Source organism: Cervus elaphus, chromosome 1 (assembly GCF_910594005.1).
Source record: "Cervus elaphus chromosome 1, mCerEla1.1, whole genome shotgun sequence".
Lineage (NCBI taxonomy): Eukaryota > Metazoa > Chordata > Mammalia > Artiodactyla > Cervidae > Cervus > Cervus elaphus.
Window position 1 is genome coordinate 20,221,467 of NC_057815.1, and position 17,009 is coordinate 20,238,475.

The 17,009-nt window shown below is 35.6% G+C and overlaps 1 protein-coding gene across 3 annotated transcripts in view; it reads right to left on the bottom strand.

Moving 5' to 3' along the window:
* The window catches only part of DYNC2H1 (dynein cytoplasmic 2 heavy chain 1), a 395,598-nt gene that overhangs the window by 73,575 nt on the left and 305,014 nt on the right, over positions 1-17,009 (bottom strand). For all 3 annotated transcript variants that reach the window (XM_043892886.1, XM_043892813.1, XM_043892970.1), the window contains one exon: positions 12,808-13,017. In XM_043892886.1, coding sequence (XP_043748821.1) covers positions 12,808-13,017 — 210 coding nt within the window. The remainder of the gene's footprint in view (positions 1-12,807; positions 13,018-17,009) is intronic.

Consider the following 17,009-nt stretch of genomic DNA (forward strand, 5'->3'; position numbering starts at 1 on the left):
CTTGCACCAGAAAACATTCTAGTATGTAATCTGGGATGTTTTGATTTCCACTCTGCAACCTTAATATGTATATTATATGAACTTTAAAAAATGGACCACCGTTAGTAACTCTTTTTCCTTTTCATTTAATAACGTAATTGTCTCTACTACAGGCAAACTCTATCCTACAAATTAAAATGATGTGCTGACCCTCACACATGAGTGAAACACTAAGCCAACACTGGATTGTAGTTTATGGGAATGAATTGACTTTCACTTTATTCAAGCTTATTGCAGTGTCTGAAACAGGGAGCAAGTATCGTAACTGCTATTTATTTTGAGCAGTAGAAGTAGCATTGGGATTTCAGTTTGTGGAAAGCAAAGAATTCAGTTTACATATTTTAATGAAAAGGAGAAAGAAAAAAGGAAAAATAAAAATATAGTTCACTGTAATTTCAATTTTATACGAAGCACTTAACCGATATGTAGTTTATCACTAACTCCTAAACTAGCCATAACTTACAACTTTCTACAATTAATTAAATTAGCTAAAATCCATTTCATACACATATACATCATGAGAGAATATTTTTCAGAAGGATAAATATAGCTTCAGAGTAAAACACTTTAATGATAGAGCCATCTATACAGAAGAGAAAGTACAACTCAGAAGACAGCTTGTGATAAAAGTTAGAATACATTCTGATTTAATCTTTCTAAGACCTTTATTTAGCTCCAAGGATTTCAATTTTCTTACCAGAGAAACAATTATAAACCATCACCAGAACCAACTAAGGACTTTCAGATCCAAGAGATTTAATTAATTAAACTACTTTCTTTTCAAAAATGAGTATTATTTTAAAAATCTTTTTATTTGTGTCTTTTAAAGAGACTCATATTGTTTTCTCAGGACATGTAATTTCAGTTTCCCACTAAAAATTCCCTGATATCTCAGTTGGTAAAGAATCTGCTTGCAGTGCAGAAACCCCAGTTCAATTCCTGGGTCAGGAAGATCCCCTGGAGAAGGGATAGGCTACCCACTGCATTATTCTTGGGCTTCCCTGGTAGCTCAGCTGGAAAAGAATCCACCTGCAATGCAGAAGTCCTGGGTTTGATCCCTGGGGTGGGAAGATCCCCTGGAGAGGGGAAAGGGTACCCACTCCAGTATTCTGGCCTGGAGAATTCCATGGACTATATAGTCCATGGGGTCGCAAAGGTTCATACATAACTAAGTGACTTTCACTTTCACACTTTCATTAAAAATTATAAAATATGTATAAGAGATTACACTAAGTTGTATAAAAAGTTTAGAAAGGTAGAAGTAAGCCATTGATGAATGAATGGATAGACAAAATCTGACACAGAACTAACCTGACCCAAAAAGAGTCTTGTCCAAATGAACCCACTCCAAGTTGAAAATATCCTGTTGAAAACGCATCTAACGGACCTAACTTACTGAACACTGTAGCTTTTAGCCCAGCCTACTTTAAACGTGCTCAGAACTCACACGTTAGCCTTCAGTTGGGCAAAGCCATCTAACACAAAGCCTGCTCTATAATAAAGAGTAGAATATCTCAAGTAATTCACAGAATACTGCACTGAACGGGAGAACAGAATGACTATATGGGTGCAGAATGACCGAACTGTATAGGTTGTTCACCCTGACTGTGTGGCTGAGTGAGAGCTGCAACTCACTGCTGTTGCCCAGCATTTTCAAGAGAAAGGCACCACATATACTAGCCAGGGAAAAGATCAAAATTCAAAGTATGGTTTCTATGGAATATATCACTTTTGCACCATCCTAAAGTGTAAACTACCTTAAGTTAGGGACCATTTTCATATATGTACAATGGAAAATTTTTCAGCATTCAAAAGAAAGGAAATATACATGCTACAAAATGGATGAACCTGAGGATAATATGCTTAGTGATACAGACCAGTCAAATAATGCTTGATTCCATGTATATGAAGCACCTAGAATATTTAACTACATAGGGATAGAAAGTAGAATGGTGGCTCCTGGAGGCTGGTGGTCAGGGAACAAGAAGGTATTCAGTGGGTAGTGTTTCCATTCCATTTTGTAAAATGGAAAAGAGTTCTGGAGACTGGTTGCACACCCCCGTGAATGTACTTATCTTTACTGAATGGTACACTTAAAATGGTTAAAATGATAAATTATACATGTATATTGCCACAATTAAAAAACTTAATTAGAAAATGTGCAAAAGGAAAAGAAGAAACCAATTTCCTCCCTGAGTCTATGGCAGCATTGTGTGCTTGATAATTTATTTGTTACTCACATTGAGTTCATTAAATAAAGGGACCATGCCCTATGCATTTTTTCCTATCTCCAGGGCCCGGCATCATACAGAGAGTCCATGGTAGAGGGTCAATAAACATTTGCATAATGTTCTTTATATATCATTCAATGACAATTTGAAGTTAAGAGTTCATTTTAGGGCTTGGATCCTGACATTATTAGCACAAAAATTTAACTAAATGCAGAATTACCAAAAATAAATAAAGAAGACAAGCAAGGAAATACACAAAGTTGGTAATTTGTGAAACACAGAGCTGTTGTGATGATAGTACTATTGCCGTTCAGTTGCAAAGTCGTGTTCAGGTCTTTGTGACCCCACAATTGCAGTACGCCAGTCTTCCCTGTCCTTCACTATATCCTGGAATTTAGTCAAACTCCTGTCTGTGGATTCAGTGATGCCATTGAACCATCTCATCCTCTGTCTTCCCCTTTTCCTCCTGCTTCAGTCTTCCCCAGCATCAGGGTCTTTTCCAATGAGTCGGCTCTTCACATCAGGTGGCCAACGTACTGGAGCTTCAGCTTCAGCATCAGTCTTTGCAATGACTATTTAGGGTTGGTTTACTTTAGGATTGACTGGTTTGATCTCCTTGCAGTCTAAGGGACTCTCAAGAGTCTTCTCTAGAACTACAATTAGAAAGCATCAATTATTTAGTGTTCAGTCTCCTTTATGGTCCAACTCTCACATCCATACATGACTAACTCACACATCCATACATGACTACTGGAAAAACCATAGCTTTGACTAGATGGACCTTCCTTGGCAAAGTGATGTCTTTGCTTTTTAATACACTGTCTAGGTGTGCCATGGCTTTTCTTCCAAGGAACAAGCATCTTTTAATTTTGTAGCTGCAGTCACCATCCACAGTGATTTTAGAGCCCAAGAAAATAAAATATGCCACTGTTTCCATTTTTTCCCCTTCTATTTGCCATGAAGTGATGGGACTGAATGTCATGATCTTCATTTACTCAGTGTTGAGTTTTATACCAGCTTTTTCACTCTCCTCTTTCACTCTCATCAAGGGGCTCTTCAGTTCCTCTTCACTTTCTTCCTTTAGAGTGGTACCATCTGCATATCTAAGGTTATTGATATTTCCCCTGGCAATCTTGATTCCAGCTTGTGAGTCATCCAGCCTGGCATTTCGCATGATGTACTTTGCAGGTAAGTTAAATAAGCAGGGTGACAATATACAGCCTTGTCATATTCCTTTCCCAATTTTGAACCAGTTGTTGTTTCATGTCCTGTTCTAACTGTTGCTTCTTGACCTGCATACAGGTTTCTCAGGATACAGGTAAGGTGGTCTGGTATTCCTATCTCTTGAAGAACTTTGCACAGTTTGTTGTGATCCACATAGTCAAAAGCTTTAGCAGTCAGTGAAGCTGATACTTTTCTGGAATTCCCTCACTTTTTCTATGATCCAATGATGATTTAGTCACTAAGTTGTGTCTGACTCTTGCAACCCCATGGACTGTAGCCCGCAAAGCTCCTCTGTCCATGGGATTCTCCAGGCAAGAATACTGGAGTGGGTTGCCATTTCCTCCTCCAGGGAATCTTCCCAACCCAGAAATCAAACCTGGGTCTCCTGCACTGCAGGCAGATTCTTTACAGACTAAGCTACCAGGGAAGTATTTTAGGTTGAACAAACACCAGCAAAGAATGGGCCTGGTGTGACTCATCCATGCATGCTGAGTTGTTTCAGTCATGTCTGACTCTTTGCAATCTTACGGACTGTAGTCTGTCAGGGTCCTCTGTCCATGGGATTCTCCAGGCAAGAATACTGGAGTGGGTTGCCATGCCCGTCTCCAGGGTATCTTTTCAACCCAGCAATCAAACCCACATCTCTTATGTCTCCTGTATTGGCAGGAGGGTTCTTTACCACTCGCCCCACCTGTGACTCAAATGTTTTGGAGTGGGTAGCCTTTCTTTTCTCCAGGGGATCTTCCCAATCCAAGGATGGAACTAACTCAGGTCTCCCATATTGCAGGCAGATTCTTCACCAGCTGAACCACAAGGGAAGTCCAAGAATACTGGAGTCGGTAGCCTGTCCCTTTTCCAGCAGATCTTCCTGACCCAGGAATTGAACTGGGGTCTCCTGCACTGCAGGCAGATTCTTTACCAACTGAGCTATGAGGGAAGTCCATCCAATGGATGTTGGCAATTTGATCTCTGGTTCCTCAGCCTTTTCTAAATCCAGCTTGTACATCTGGAATATCTCGGTTCACATACTGTTGAAGCCTAGCTTGAAGAATTTTGAGTATTACCTTGCTAGCATGTGAAATGAGCACAATTATATGATAGTTTGAACATTCTTTGGCATTGCCTTTCTTTGGGATTGGAATGAAAACTGACCTTTTCGAGTCCTGTGGCCACTGCTGAGTTTTCCAAATTTGCTGCCATATGAGTGCAGCGCTTCTAACAGCATCATCTTTTAGGACTTGGAAATAGCTCAGCTGGAATTCCATTACCTCCACTAGCTTTGTTTGTAGTGATGCTTCCTAAGGCCCACTTGACTTCACATTCCAGGATGCCTGGCTTTAGGTGAGTGATCACACCATCGTGGTTATCCCGGTCATTAAGCTGTTTTTTGTATAGTTCTTCTGTGTATTCTTGCCACCTCTCCTTAATCTCTTCTTCTTCTGTTAGGTCCAGACCATTTCTGTCCTTCATTGAGCCCATCTTTGCATGAAATGTTCCTTTGGTTTCTCCAAGTTTCTTGAAGAGCTCTCTAGTCTTTCCCATTCTGTTGTTTTCCTCTATTTCTTTGCATTGATCACTTAGGAAGTCTTTCTTATCTCTCCTTGCTATTCTTTCGAACACTGCATTCAGTTGGGCATATCTTTCCTTTTCTCCTTTGCTTTTCACTTCTCTTCTTTTCTCAGGTATTTGTAAGGCCTCCTCAGATAACCATTTTGTCTTTTTGCATTTCTTTTTCTTGGGGATGGTTTTGTATGGCATACCAAAATCATTTTAAAGGCACCTTGAGGAAAGAACTGATGATCAAAAATGGCTACTAGTGGAGAACGATAAACTCTATTCAAAATGTACATACATTTTAAAACAAATGTTGTTTAATATCTGTCATTCCATTATGTAACAATATCCCCAGCATGGCATACACATACATTTGCAAGTATTAAAAATATTTATAATGAAGTTTTGGGAAAGATGATTAAGCTTATCTTCAAGTATGTTCAGCACATAAAGTGATAGCCTAAATTTTTTTTCATCTAATAAAATCTAATAAAAGCAGATCAGATGTATATTTACTTCTGTGAAATTTATTTCAAAATAATGTTCAATAAAAAACGCTATGCTTTTACATTTGTTAAGATTTTATGATTTTATTGATTCTTTCTGTATTGTTTCCTGTGATAAATTCATTTAGGCCAAGTCATGTTGGTGTAAGTAAATATATGTATATTTTCTTGATAAAGTGTCTATTCAAATCTTTTTTCTCATTTTAAAATTGGGATGTTTGTCTTTCCATTTTGAATTGATTTCTTTTTAATATTTCCATGCATATACATGTTCTTTGGTTGGATGTATGTCTTGCACATCTTTCTCCTAGTCTGTGGCTTACTTTTCATTTTCTTAACAGTGTGATCAATTTGGGGATAATTTTTTTATATGTTTGGAGGTACAGGTGTATGTATTATTATTATTAGGGTTTTGGCTATTTAATTGTTCTACTACCATTTGTTAAAGAGATTTTCATTTCTTCATTTAATTGCCCTAGGATATTTGGTGAAAATCAATTGATTATTTATCTCTGAGTCTATTTCTGAACTCTTTATTCCATTTTACTGAGCTATATATCTATCTTTATACCATTAGCACACTGCCTTGAGTATAATATCTTAATAAGTCTTGAAATCATGAAAAGTAAGATCTTCCATTTTGCTCTTTGTTTTCAAAATTGTGTAGGCTACACCAGGTCTTTTGCATTTTATTTGAATCAAATTCTCCATCACTAAAAAAAAGTTCTACACAGGTTATTTTTAAATTTTTTAAATTGTGTCTGTGTGGCATCTTAGGATCAGTCTGGAAAAGACTAACATCTTAACAACACTGGGTAACCTGACGTGTGACCACAGTATACCTTTCAGGGCATAGTTCCCTTTATTTAGGTCTTTTTAAGTTTCACTCACCAGTGTTTTGTAGTTTTCAGTGTCTACAGAAGCTTTACACATCTTTTGTCAATTTTATCGTGATACGTCATCTTCCTGATATTATTACAAATGATACTTTTACATTTCAATTTTCAATAGTTTTTTTTTCCAGGATACACACTACATTTTTAATGTATTTACTGAAACTCTCTTCCTAGCCTTTTAGATAGCTTTCAGATTTCTTAAGATCTTAAGAGTAGCTGACCATATGCTCTGCAAAAAACAGACAGCTGTCCTTCTTCCTTTCCAGTGTGCATGCCTTCTATTTCTTTTTCTTAACGTGGTGCACTAGGTAGGACCTTCAATATAATGCTGAAAACCAGTGAGACAGGACCTCAATATCCTATGCCCAATCTTCGGAGAAAAACATTCAGTCTTTTACTCCTATATTAGCTATAGTTTGTTCATAGATGCCTTTTCTCTGGTTAAGAAGGTTCAACTAGAATTCCAGTTTGGTGACAGGTTTTGTCATGACTGGATGCTGAATTTTGTCAAATGCCTTTTCTGCATCTATTAATAATGATTTCTAAAATTAGTTATTAAAATGGTAAATAATATTGATTTTTCATTAACTCAAATTTAAGATAAACTCCACTTGGTTATTCATTATTTTGAATTCAATTTGCTAATATCTTGGTGGCAATTTTAGCATCTATATTCATGAAGGAACTCAGTCTGTAGATTTCTTTTATTATTATGTCTTTGTCAGGTTTTATTATCAGGTAATGCTAGTCTCACAAAAAAGCAGGGAAGTATTCCTGCCTCTTCTATTTTCTAAAATAGTTTACAGAATTGATATTATTTCTTCCTTATATTTTTGTTAGATTTCATCAGTGAATTCTAGGTGCTCTCTTTGTGGAAAGGTTTTTAATAACAAATTCAACTTCCTTAATAGATACATAAGTTACCTATTTCTTCTTGACTGAGCTTTGGTAATTTGTATATTTCAAGGAATTTCTACATTTCATCTAAGTTCACCTAAGTATATTCTATTATGGCAAATGAAGGTTATAAGTTAGGGATGGGGTATATGAAGGCCCCTTTGTTCTTACATAGATCAACAGGAACTGATTTCCATTTATTAATATAAATACATATAATTAATTTTTTATTATAAGTAAAGCTAGAAATGAGGAGGTGGGGGAATTCTATGCTAATATTTGGTAGGCCTTTGGAAATAAGTATGTGGAGTTCGTTCTTCATAAAGCTGATCACTGCCTCTCAGAACAAAGACTACCATTTAGCCGCATGGTCAAATTAACAAAACATTCAATGAGGGATGAAACAGAAAGAACACTGAACTAGGAAACAACATCAGGACTGCAATATGGGCTCTGACGCTTCACCAGCTTAGCAACCCCTTTCAGCTTTGGTTTCCTAACAGAAATAAAAGGGAGATGATAAGGGCAGAAAACCAGATGAGGGCACACAAGGGCTCCATAACTGGCAGTGTTACATGAAACATAAGCTACCACTCTATTCTAATGGACAAATGCAAATTATTCAACATGAATATTTATCATTGGGTAAAATAGCTTGGGTATGACTTTTCTTGGAATTTATTTGTATGAAGGTAGGTAAATTTGAAAAGGGGGGCCTTTAAGAAAAGATGAGGTCTCCGCAAGTGCTCCGGCCTGGTGCACTGGGAAGACCCAGAGGAATCGGGTGGAGAGGGAGGTGGGAGGGGGGATCGGGATGGGGAATAAGTGTAAATCTATGGCTGATTCATATCAATGTATGACAAAACCCACTGAAATGTTGTGAAGTAATTAGCCTCCAACTAATAAAAAAATTAAAAAAAAAAAAAAAAAAAGAATCTGAGGCTGAGGTGTGAGAATGGATGAAAGCACTTGTTAAATAAACAGAAGCAGAGGAAAAAAAAAAAAAAGAAAAGATGAGGTCTCCAATCATTTAAAAAGAACCGTTTTATCTTTTCTTTTCCCCAAAGCCTGGAAGATGGATAACGGAGGTCGCACAGATGGTAACAGAGTGGTGTGGGGATGGTGCTGCTGCCCTTTCTGACGAGATGTCTACAGAGCAGCGTTTCTGAAACCTCAGCAGGCAGCAGGCTCACCCAAGGGTCTGACAAAACACAGAGCGCAGGGCGACAGGTTCAGAATTTAGGATCAATTAGTCGGGGGTGGGGCCTGAGAATCTGTGATTTTACCAAGTCCTCAGATGATACCGATGTCATTGTCTGGAGACCCTACTTTGAGAGACACTGCTTAAAGAAGACCGTGGCAGAGAAAGGAGTGAAAGGAAGAACATGTCTAGCAAAGGAGCTCGTAACTCTTAGAGGAGATATTAATAAAGCCTGTGTGTGTGTGTGTGTGTGTGTGTGCGTGTTTTTTTAAAAGTGTAGCTCTTTCCTTCAAGTTCTAAAAGTGTCCCTAATTTGATAAAAGGTTAAACACCAGTTGTCTAGAACCTTAATGAGTCAAGATCTATTAGCAATTTTGCTGTACTGTTGAGTGACTCCTTGCTTTAAAAAATTTAAAAGCTTTAGTGTTACCACCTAATACGTTATGACAGACTGAAATATACAGGAAATACCTACACTGCTCTTAAATGGATACTATTAAAATAATCTTTTTTTAAAACAACACAATCTATTAATTTCTGCAAAATGGTAATTCATGTAGTGATTATTTAGCAAGAAAGATCAGATAATTGAGTGGTGTATCTTCCCAACTTTTGCTTATCTTCTAAATTATGGTTAAAAGCCTATGTCCTAATACATAAAGGAAGAATAACAATATTTTACAATATCATGTCCTAACAAGCATATTATAAGTACGGTGATTTTTTACAAAAAAGTTTCAGTAGATCGCCAGAAATGTGTCAAGGAAAAAAATGTCATAATTCTCCCTAGGAAAATTCTTACTCCAATCATTTCAGAGACTGTAAAGAAAATGTCAAGTACTGAACTATTTCCTAAATTACATTAAGTCATATCACATAATTCAGAACTTGTCACATTCAAATGTAATAAAACATTAAATTTTTATCCTGAAATAAATGGGATAGTACTAGATTCAAATTTTTGGTAAAATGCATTAGAAAGTAAATGTCAGAAACTATTTTACAAAAAAAAAAAAAGAAACTGTTTTACTGATCTTATCCCAGTGAAAGTCAGCCTTGTCTTATTTGAGTTTTACCAAACACCCTGAAATATTTCCAAAGATACTATCTGTGATATAATTTAAATGTGCTTCACAAAGCACATTATTTATCCTTAGAAAGAATTTTAACAAATTCACTTTCAGGCAAATTATACAAATATTTTAAAAATAGTGACATTTTAGAAGCTATATTTCTTAAGTCAAAGTGTAATGTAGAACACAATAATTAACAATGAGATTTCACATATCTTACATAAACATAGTTTTAAGAAATAAGTCATCAGATCCTACATCAAGTATAGAAACACTAAGACGAGTTTAATGGGCTGAGGTAAAGATAAGAAATGTTATAAACAATTAATAATCTAGAACCCTTCCCTAAAATATCATTCTTTGGTCTTATTCAAGGAACATGTTTCATATAACAAAACCATTTAGTTTTTTTGCTATCTTTCAATAAGATCTATTGTAAACCATATTACATTACAGTCATAAAAATAATCTATCCATTTTTTCAAATGTGTATGTCAAAGATTACCCAAATGGTTAACAGCAGAAACAAAACAAGAAATCACATTTGTCATTACCTTTCATATTTTTCATTAATATCACATAGAATCCTCAAGCACTTTATCCATGATAACAATTTAACTTTCACAACAATCAAATGATGTAGGTCCCTTTATTATTCTCATCTGACATATGAGAAAGTTTAGAGAGGTTTAAGTGACCTGTCCAAAGTCACACAGCTATTAACTGGCAGAACAGAATGAAACAGGCAGACCTATTCTGTAAGCCACATCCCTAGCTTCTTTATTACATTACATTTACACGAAAATATTCTTGTTTCCTATAACAACAGACCTCAGAAATCTGATGTAACCTTAGTTTTACTACCCTCTGTCGTATACCAGTTCCACTGGACTTACTGTTCTCTTCTGCCAAGTCATGTTCTTCCAGCATCACTAGTCTCTTACTCTTGATGCAACTGTAACTGTCTATACCATACATTTTACCCATATACAACAGGTAGTTGGATTTAAAGATATACACTCTCATGAGTATTTATCTTTTCACAAATAAATTTAAATTAATTTAAATTTATTATGACAACCAGACCTGTCTAGATTCAAATCCTGACTGTGTAAATTACTCATTGTGTGACTGGTTAAATTATTTAATGCTCCTCTGCCCCAGATTACTCACAGTAAAATGCGGATAACATAGCACCATCTCGTACTGTTAATGTGGTGATTAAATGAGTTAATTAATGTAATTTTAAAGTTCTTAGAACACTTTGCCACTGGTTACTTCACTGTGTCATGAAGCTTTCATGATTGATAATATATCTACTTTAAACTGGAAACAAATTAGTTACAATTTGTCATTCAGTACAGTACTACACCACTCTGACAACCACAAATGATTAACAGAGATAGAAATCTACACACAAAAAAACACAATGCAAAGCTGAGACTTTTTTTTCCAGGGTAAAGAAAAGAGGAACATACAGTTGCTACGTCTTTTTTTGAAGTTTTTTAAAAAATTTATTGATTGATTTCTTATGTTGAATTTTTTGGGCCATATCCTGTGACACGCAAGATCTTAGTTAGGATCAAACTTGCCCCCATTTCAGTAGAAGTGGGGAATTGTAACCACTGGATCTCCAAGAAAGCCCCTGGAATAGATCTTTTTGTATATGTGAATAAAGAATATTAAGATGGGCTGAAAGTTTCTATCCCCCCAAAATATGTATGTTGAAACCCTAAACCCTGCTGTCATGATCTGAAGCTAAGGTCTGGGGGAGGTAATTAGGCCACACGGATGAGGTCTGGTGGAGGTAATTAGGTCCTAAGAGTGGAGCCTTTATGATGGAATTGGCCTCAGAAGGAGAGACAGGAGAGAGTTTGCGTTTTCTCTCATTTCTCTATACCCTGTGAGGGCATAGCAAGAAGACGGCCATCAGCAAATTAGGAAGCAGGTCTCACCAGACACCAGATCTAGCAGTAACTAAGTCTTCAACTTTCCAGCCTCCAGAATTGTGAGAAATAAATACTTGTTGTTTAAGTAATTCATTCTATGTTAATTTGTTATAGAAGCCTGAATTAAAACAGAAATCTTTTTATGTTAGGGAGTAAGATACAGGCAGTTCTAGGAAGCCTATCTTTTATTTTCAAACAGAGAAGAGTTTCACGTTGACTATCAGTTTCTCTATATTGAGGGTAAACAGCAGGAAAAAAAAAACAAAAAACATTTTTTCTTTCTAAATTCCTATAGAGCCCTAGTAAAATCTTTTCCAAATGCTAGGTTCTGCAAAGTTTATATTCTCCAAATTAGCTAAAGTGAATCTACATAAGATACTATGAATACTTTGTTTTTATCCAATAGATATGAAATAACATGGATTTTAATGTCATTTATAATAGTCCAATTACTTAGCAAGAGATGTGTTGATTTCCTTTTCCTCTGCTTAAGATGGAAGTATCCTTCCCTTACTTGTAGTACATGTATTACAGATGGAGCAGAATCCCTCCCCAGATTCTGGGAGATGCATTTGGCTGAAGCCCCAGCCAGTGAGACCTTTGCACACAGAACTACTAAAGGACTAGGCATAAAACACAAGCCATTCAGTTTGAAGCAAAGTTAATCCCAAGATTTTTGCTTGAGTTGCCAAGAAACAGGTATTCTTTCTCTTGGACTTAGACAACATAAGACTTGAACTCCTGGGAGACCACCATGTGTAGACGACCCACCCAAAAGTGAAGTTGTTATGGAAGATGCATACACACACAGACACACACACACACAGACACACACACACACACACACACACACACACACACACACACTATGACTAGAGAGGTAGATAAATAACACAAGATGAGATCCTAATGACAATTTTAAGCTGCATCAAGCTGAGTTAATGCGGCTACCCTTGGATCCTTCAGTTAAACAGCCAATTAATTCTATGTGGCTTAATCTAGTTTACTCTGGAGAAGGGAAAAGCCACCCACTCCAGTATTCTGGCCTGGAGAATTCCATGGACTGTATACTCCATGGGGCCACAGAGTTGGACATGACTGAGCGATTTTCACACTAAGCTAGTTTAACTTGGATTTTCTGTTACTGTAAATTGTAAGACTTCTAACAGAGGTATATAAGATGGAGGAGTCACTTACATTAATGAAAATAAAACACACATATTTAATATTGGCTTACCTTTTGGTTTAATAAAGCACTTGCCAATTTTTGTACTTCTGAACTCAATAAGGTGGTTCCTCTGATGACTTTGCTGAGAGCAGCAAGAGACTGATGGACACTCTGTACTAAGCGGATGGCGTTGAATTGTTCAAGAATGATGAAGGATAATATTGGAGATCCTTGTCGATCGTTAGGAGGCAACAATTTCTGATGAATCAGGTTTGAATTCTAAAAGAATAATGTATCATGTAATATTTGCTGAAAAGTAACACAAATATATCAAAACATTCAAAAGTTATTTAAACCTTTTGTTGGTATACTTGTTTTGAAATACTCTCTTATGAATAGTCAAATTTATCAAACCCGTAAATACATGGGAAAAGAATTCTGGACTTCACACTCTTAAATGGGGTGACAGTGGGAACTGAGAACAGGAACGCAGCAGTCGATACGGCTGGCAAGTCTAAGAACGGCATGCTGTGAGTCAATGCAGAGAGAGCAGCACAGCTAAACTCCCACCTGATCGCTACAACGAACGCAGAAGGAATCATGGCTTTGAAAAATATGTGGGCAAATATTCATTTCAATTTGAAAATTACCTGTATGTAAACCTTAAAAAGTACATTAAAGAGCTTGTACCAGTGAATTATATCTTAGTATTCATTTCTACATCTACACTTTAAGAGAGGCTCTGATACGTGGAACTTGGGTCTTCTCAAATTGTTAAGAAAAAGTCAAGGAATCCCGGCCATTTCCAAACAGTCTATACAGTTAAGAAGAAAAAAAAATATCACCTTCATTAGTATTCTAAATGTCAAAAAACTGTCAAAGAGACAACACTGGGAAGTCTGCACTCTTGCCTACCATCCATTTTCCTAATTTCCTCTATAGAGTCTGCTTATAATCCTAATGAGGGGGTCCCTCTTCTTGTTCCAGTGGTTGTCACCTTCCCATATTCCATGAGAGCACTGTCTGTTTTTCATGTTGTTGGTATGATGATTTAATATCATAATATGAAGATCTAGCCATTAAATAAATAATTATGATATAAATTTTACTGGCATGAAGTCATTCCTGAAAATAGATTCAGCCTATGGGTTCAAATTTAGGCATTTTATTTGTATTAATACTACATTTAAAATATTAAAGCTGTTGGAATCATTTTTGATAGACATAAAAATGTACATAAATGCACCCATAAAAGTACACAGTGGTGAACTCTAAATCTAGAAGAGAAAAAGCATATATTATTAAAATTAAGTATAAATATTACCCCCTAGATTGAAATTATTTGAACCAGAGCATGAAATAAATAATACTTAACACACCTCCAACCTTAATCAAGTTATATAACTGACATAAAATTATAGACTTTCCATAATTCCTCATATTAAAAACCATTCCTGGAAGTGAATAATATGTGGTACTTAAATCTTTATCAATCTTATGCTAAGATTGGTAAAGATTCAGTTCAGTTCAGTCGATCAGTTGTGTCCGACTCTGCTACGCCATGGACAGCAGCACGCCAGGCCTCCCTGTCCATCACGAACTCCCGGAGTTTACCCAAACTCATGTCCATCAAGTCAGTGATGCCCTCCAACCATCTCATCCTCTGTCGTCCCCTTTCTGCTCCTGCCCTCAATCCCTCCCAGTATCAGGGTCTTTTCAAATGAGTCAGCTCTTTGCATCAGGTGGCCAAACTATTGGAGTTTCAGCTTCAGCATCAGTCCTTCCAGTGAATATTCAGGACTGATCTCCTTTAGGATGGACTGGTTGGATCTCCTTGAGTTCAAGGGACTTTCAAGAGTCTTCTCCAACACCACAGTTCAAAAACATCAATTCTTCAGTGCTCAGCTTTCTTTATGGTCCAACTCTCACATCCATACATGACTATTGGAAAATCCATGGCTTTAGCTATATGGACCTTTGTCAGCAAAGAAATGTCTCTGCTTTTTAATATACTGTGTAGGTTGGTCACAGCTTTTCATCCAAGGAACAAGCGTCTTTTAGTATCATGGCTGCAGTCACCATCTGCAGTGATTTCGGAGCCCAAGAAAATAAAAGCCTGTCATGGTTTCCATTGTTTCCCCATCTATTTCCCATGAAGTGATGGGTCTGGATGCCATGATCTTAGTTTTTTGAATGTTGAGTTTTAAGCCAACTTTTTCACTCTCCTCTTTCACTTTCATCAAGAGCCTCTTGGTAAAGATTACTGAATAACAACTTAGTTTATAGATTTTATCCATTCTATTAAACTGATGAGTCAAATCTGCACTGTTCACACTGATACTTTATAGAAGAACACACAAAAATGGAATCTTAGATCATTCAAATAAGATTCCATTTATTTATGGTGCAAGAAATTAGAAAACTTAGTGTACTGAACATTTTAAAAAGTTGATTTAAGAGAGTACCTATCAAAACTACTTAAAATTGAAATAAGAGTTCAGATAAGAACTGTGGTCTAGAGATATGCAGTAAGTGTAAAACACCAACTGAATTTCAAAGACTTAATATGAAAAAAAGGATGTAAAATACCACATTAATAATTTTTATATTGATTATCTGTTGAAATGCTAATATTTTGAATACATTAGGTTAAACAAAATATATTATTAATTTCATTTCTTAATACTTTTTTGAATATGACTGCTAGAAAGTTTTAAAGTACAAGTATGACTTCTATTTGTGTTTCACATTATATAAGTACTGCATAGTGTTGATCTAGAAACTATCAAGTAAAATTATATAAGTTCAGCAATAAGAACAGAAGAACATAGGAGAAAACAGCATACAGTAGGGTCTTAAAAAATGTTTGATTAATGGAAGATGAAAAAAATTAATAGTAATAAGCCCCAAAGTGATATGAGTTGTGATAAATGAATGAGAAAAATACAGCAGAAGACATTAAAGTATATTATATTTTATAACACAGAAGACATCAAAGTATATTATATTTTGTGACATAATTCATTTCCTACAAGCCTTCATAAAGCTTTATTAAAAATTAATATGACAACTTTAGCTGTAAAAATAAATATAGGTATTGTATACATTCTGAAAGAGTTAAGTATAGAGATTTATAGCAGTAGAAACATGTTAAAGTCTTACATTAATCTTAAAACAACCTCAAATTAAGTTTTATTTATAATTCAAGTAGCTAAAATTGCCATGAGCAAATTACATCACTATAAGACATTTTTCATTGAAACTATCTAGGGATGGCAGTCATAGCTTTAGTAAATTGATTATAAGAAAAACTTTTTTTATGAGTAAATATAATTGGCTGAATCATGTACTTTGGAAGGACATCTTTGACATTTTAAAGTTCATCTTATCATTAGAAAGCTAAGTGTATTCATAGAAAATCATTAATTATGAAGCTGCTGGAGAAGAAATGATTGTGGATTTTTAAAAACTTAACTATTAAGCAAGAAATATCTTTTGGGCAAGAAAGAAACTAGTCTCACTTTGGTACAACTTAGGTGTTAATCCAGAATTTTTGTGTTTTAACTAGAGAAGTTTCTTAAGTGAGATGCTAACTTAGACATAAGTAAAACAGATGACACACAGAAGAATTACTCTCTGTTTTTTTTAATAATTAAAGCTTTTTGAAAACGATTCCCTCTCAGAAAGAATTTTTTCCACTAAAGGAAATTCAAGCAACGAGTAAAGGTTAGAAGGTTTTTCTATAAAGATTCAAATAGCAAATGTCAGAATTTGTAGGACATAAAATTTGTTATAACAAATCAACTCTGGCTGTTACAGTGTAAATTTAGCCACAGACAATATATAAACAAACAGGTAAGGATAACTTTCAATAAATCTGTATTTACAGAAACTGGAGGCAGTTCAGATTTGGCCCATGTGCTGTAGTTTGCCAACCTCTCAGGTACACTACCACTTATTCAAAGCATTATGGAGATTCACATACTGCTCTAGATAACATCAGAGTCCCTTCCAGATCTGCAATTCAATGTAATTAGTAAGATGTGAACTGTAGTTTCTATGTGTGTATTTGTCTATGACTCATAGAACAATAAGCAACAATTGGACAGAAGTATTTTTCCCCTTGTCATATGATCATGTCTTTGTGGAAGATACGTTTTTTTACGATAAAAAAAGATACTAAAAGACTTAACACACAATCATTTTAACTAGAACAAATAATTTCACAATTTGTATGGAAATACAAAAAACCTCGAATAGCCAAAGTAATC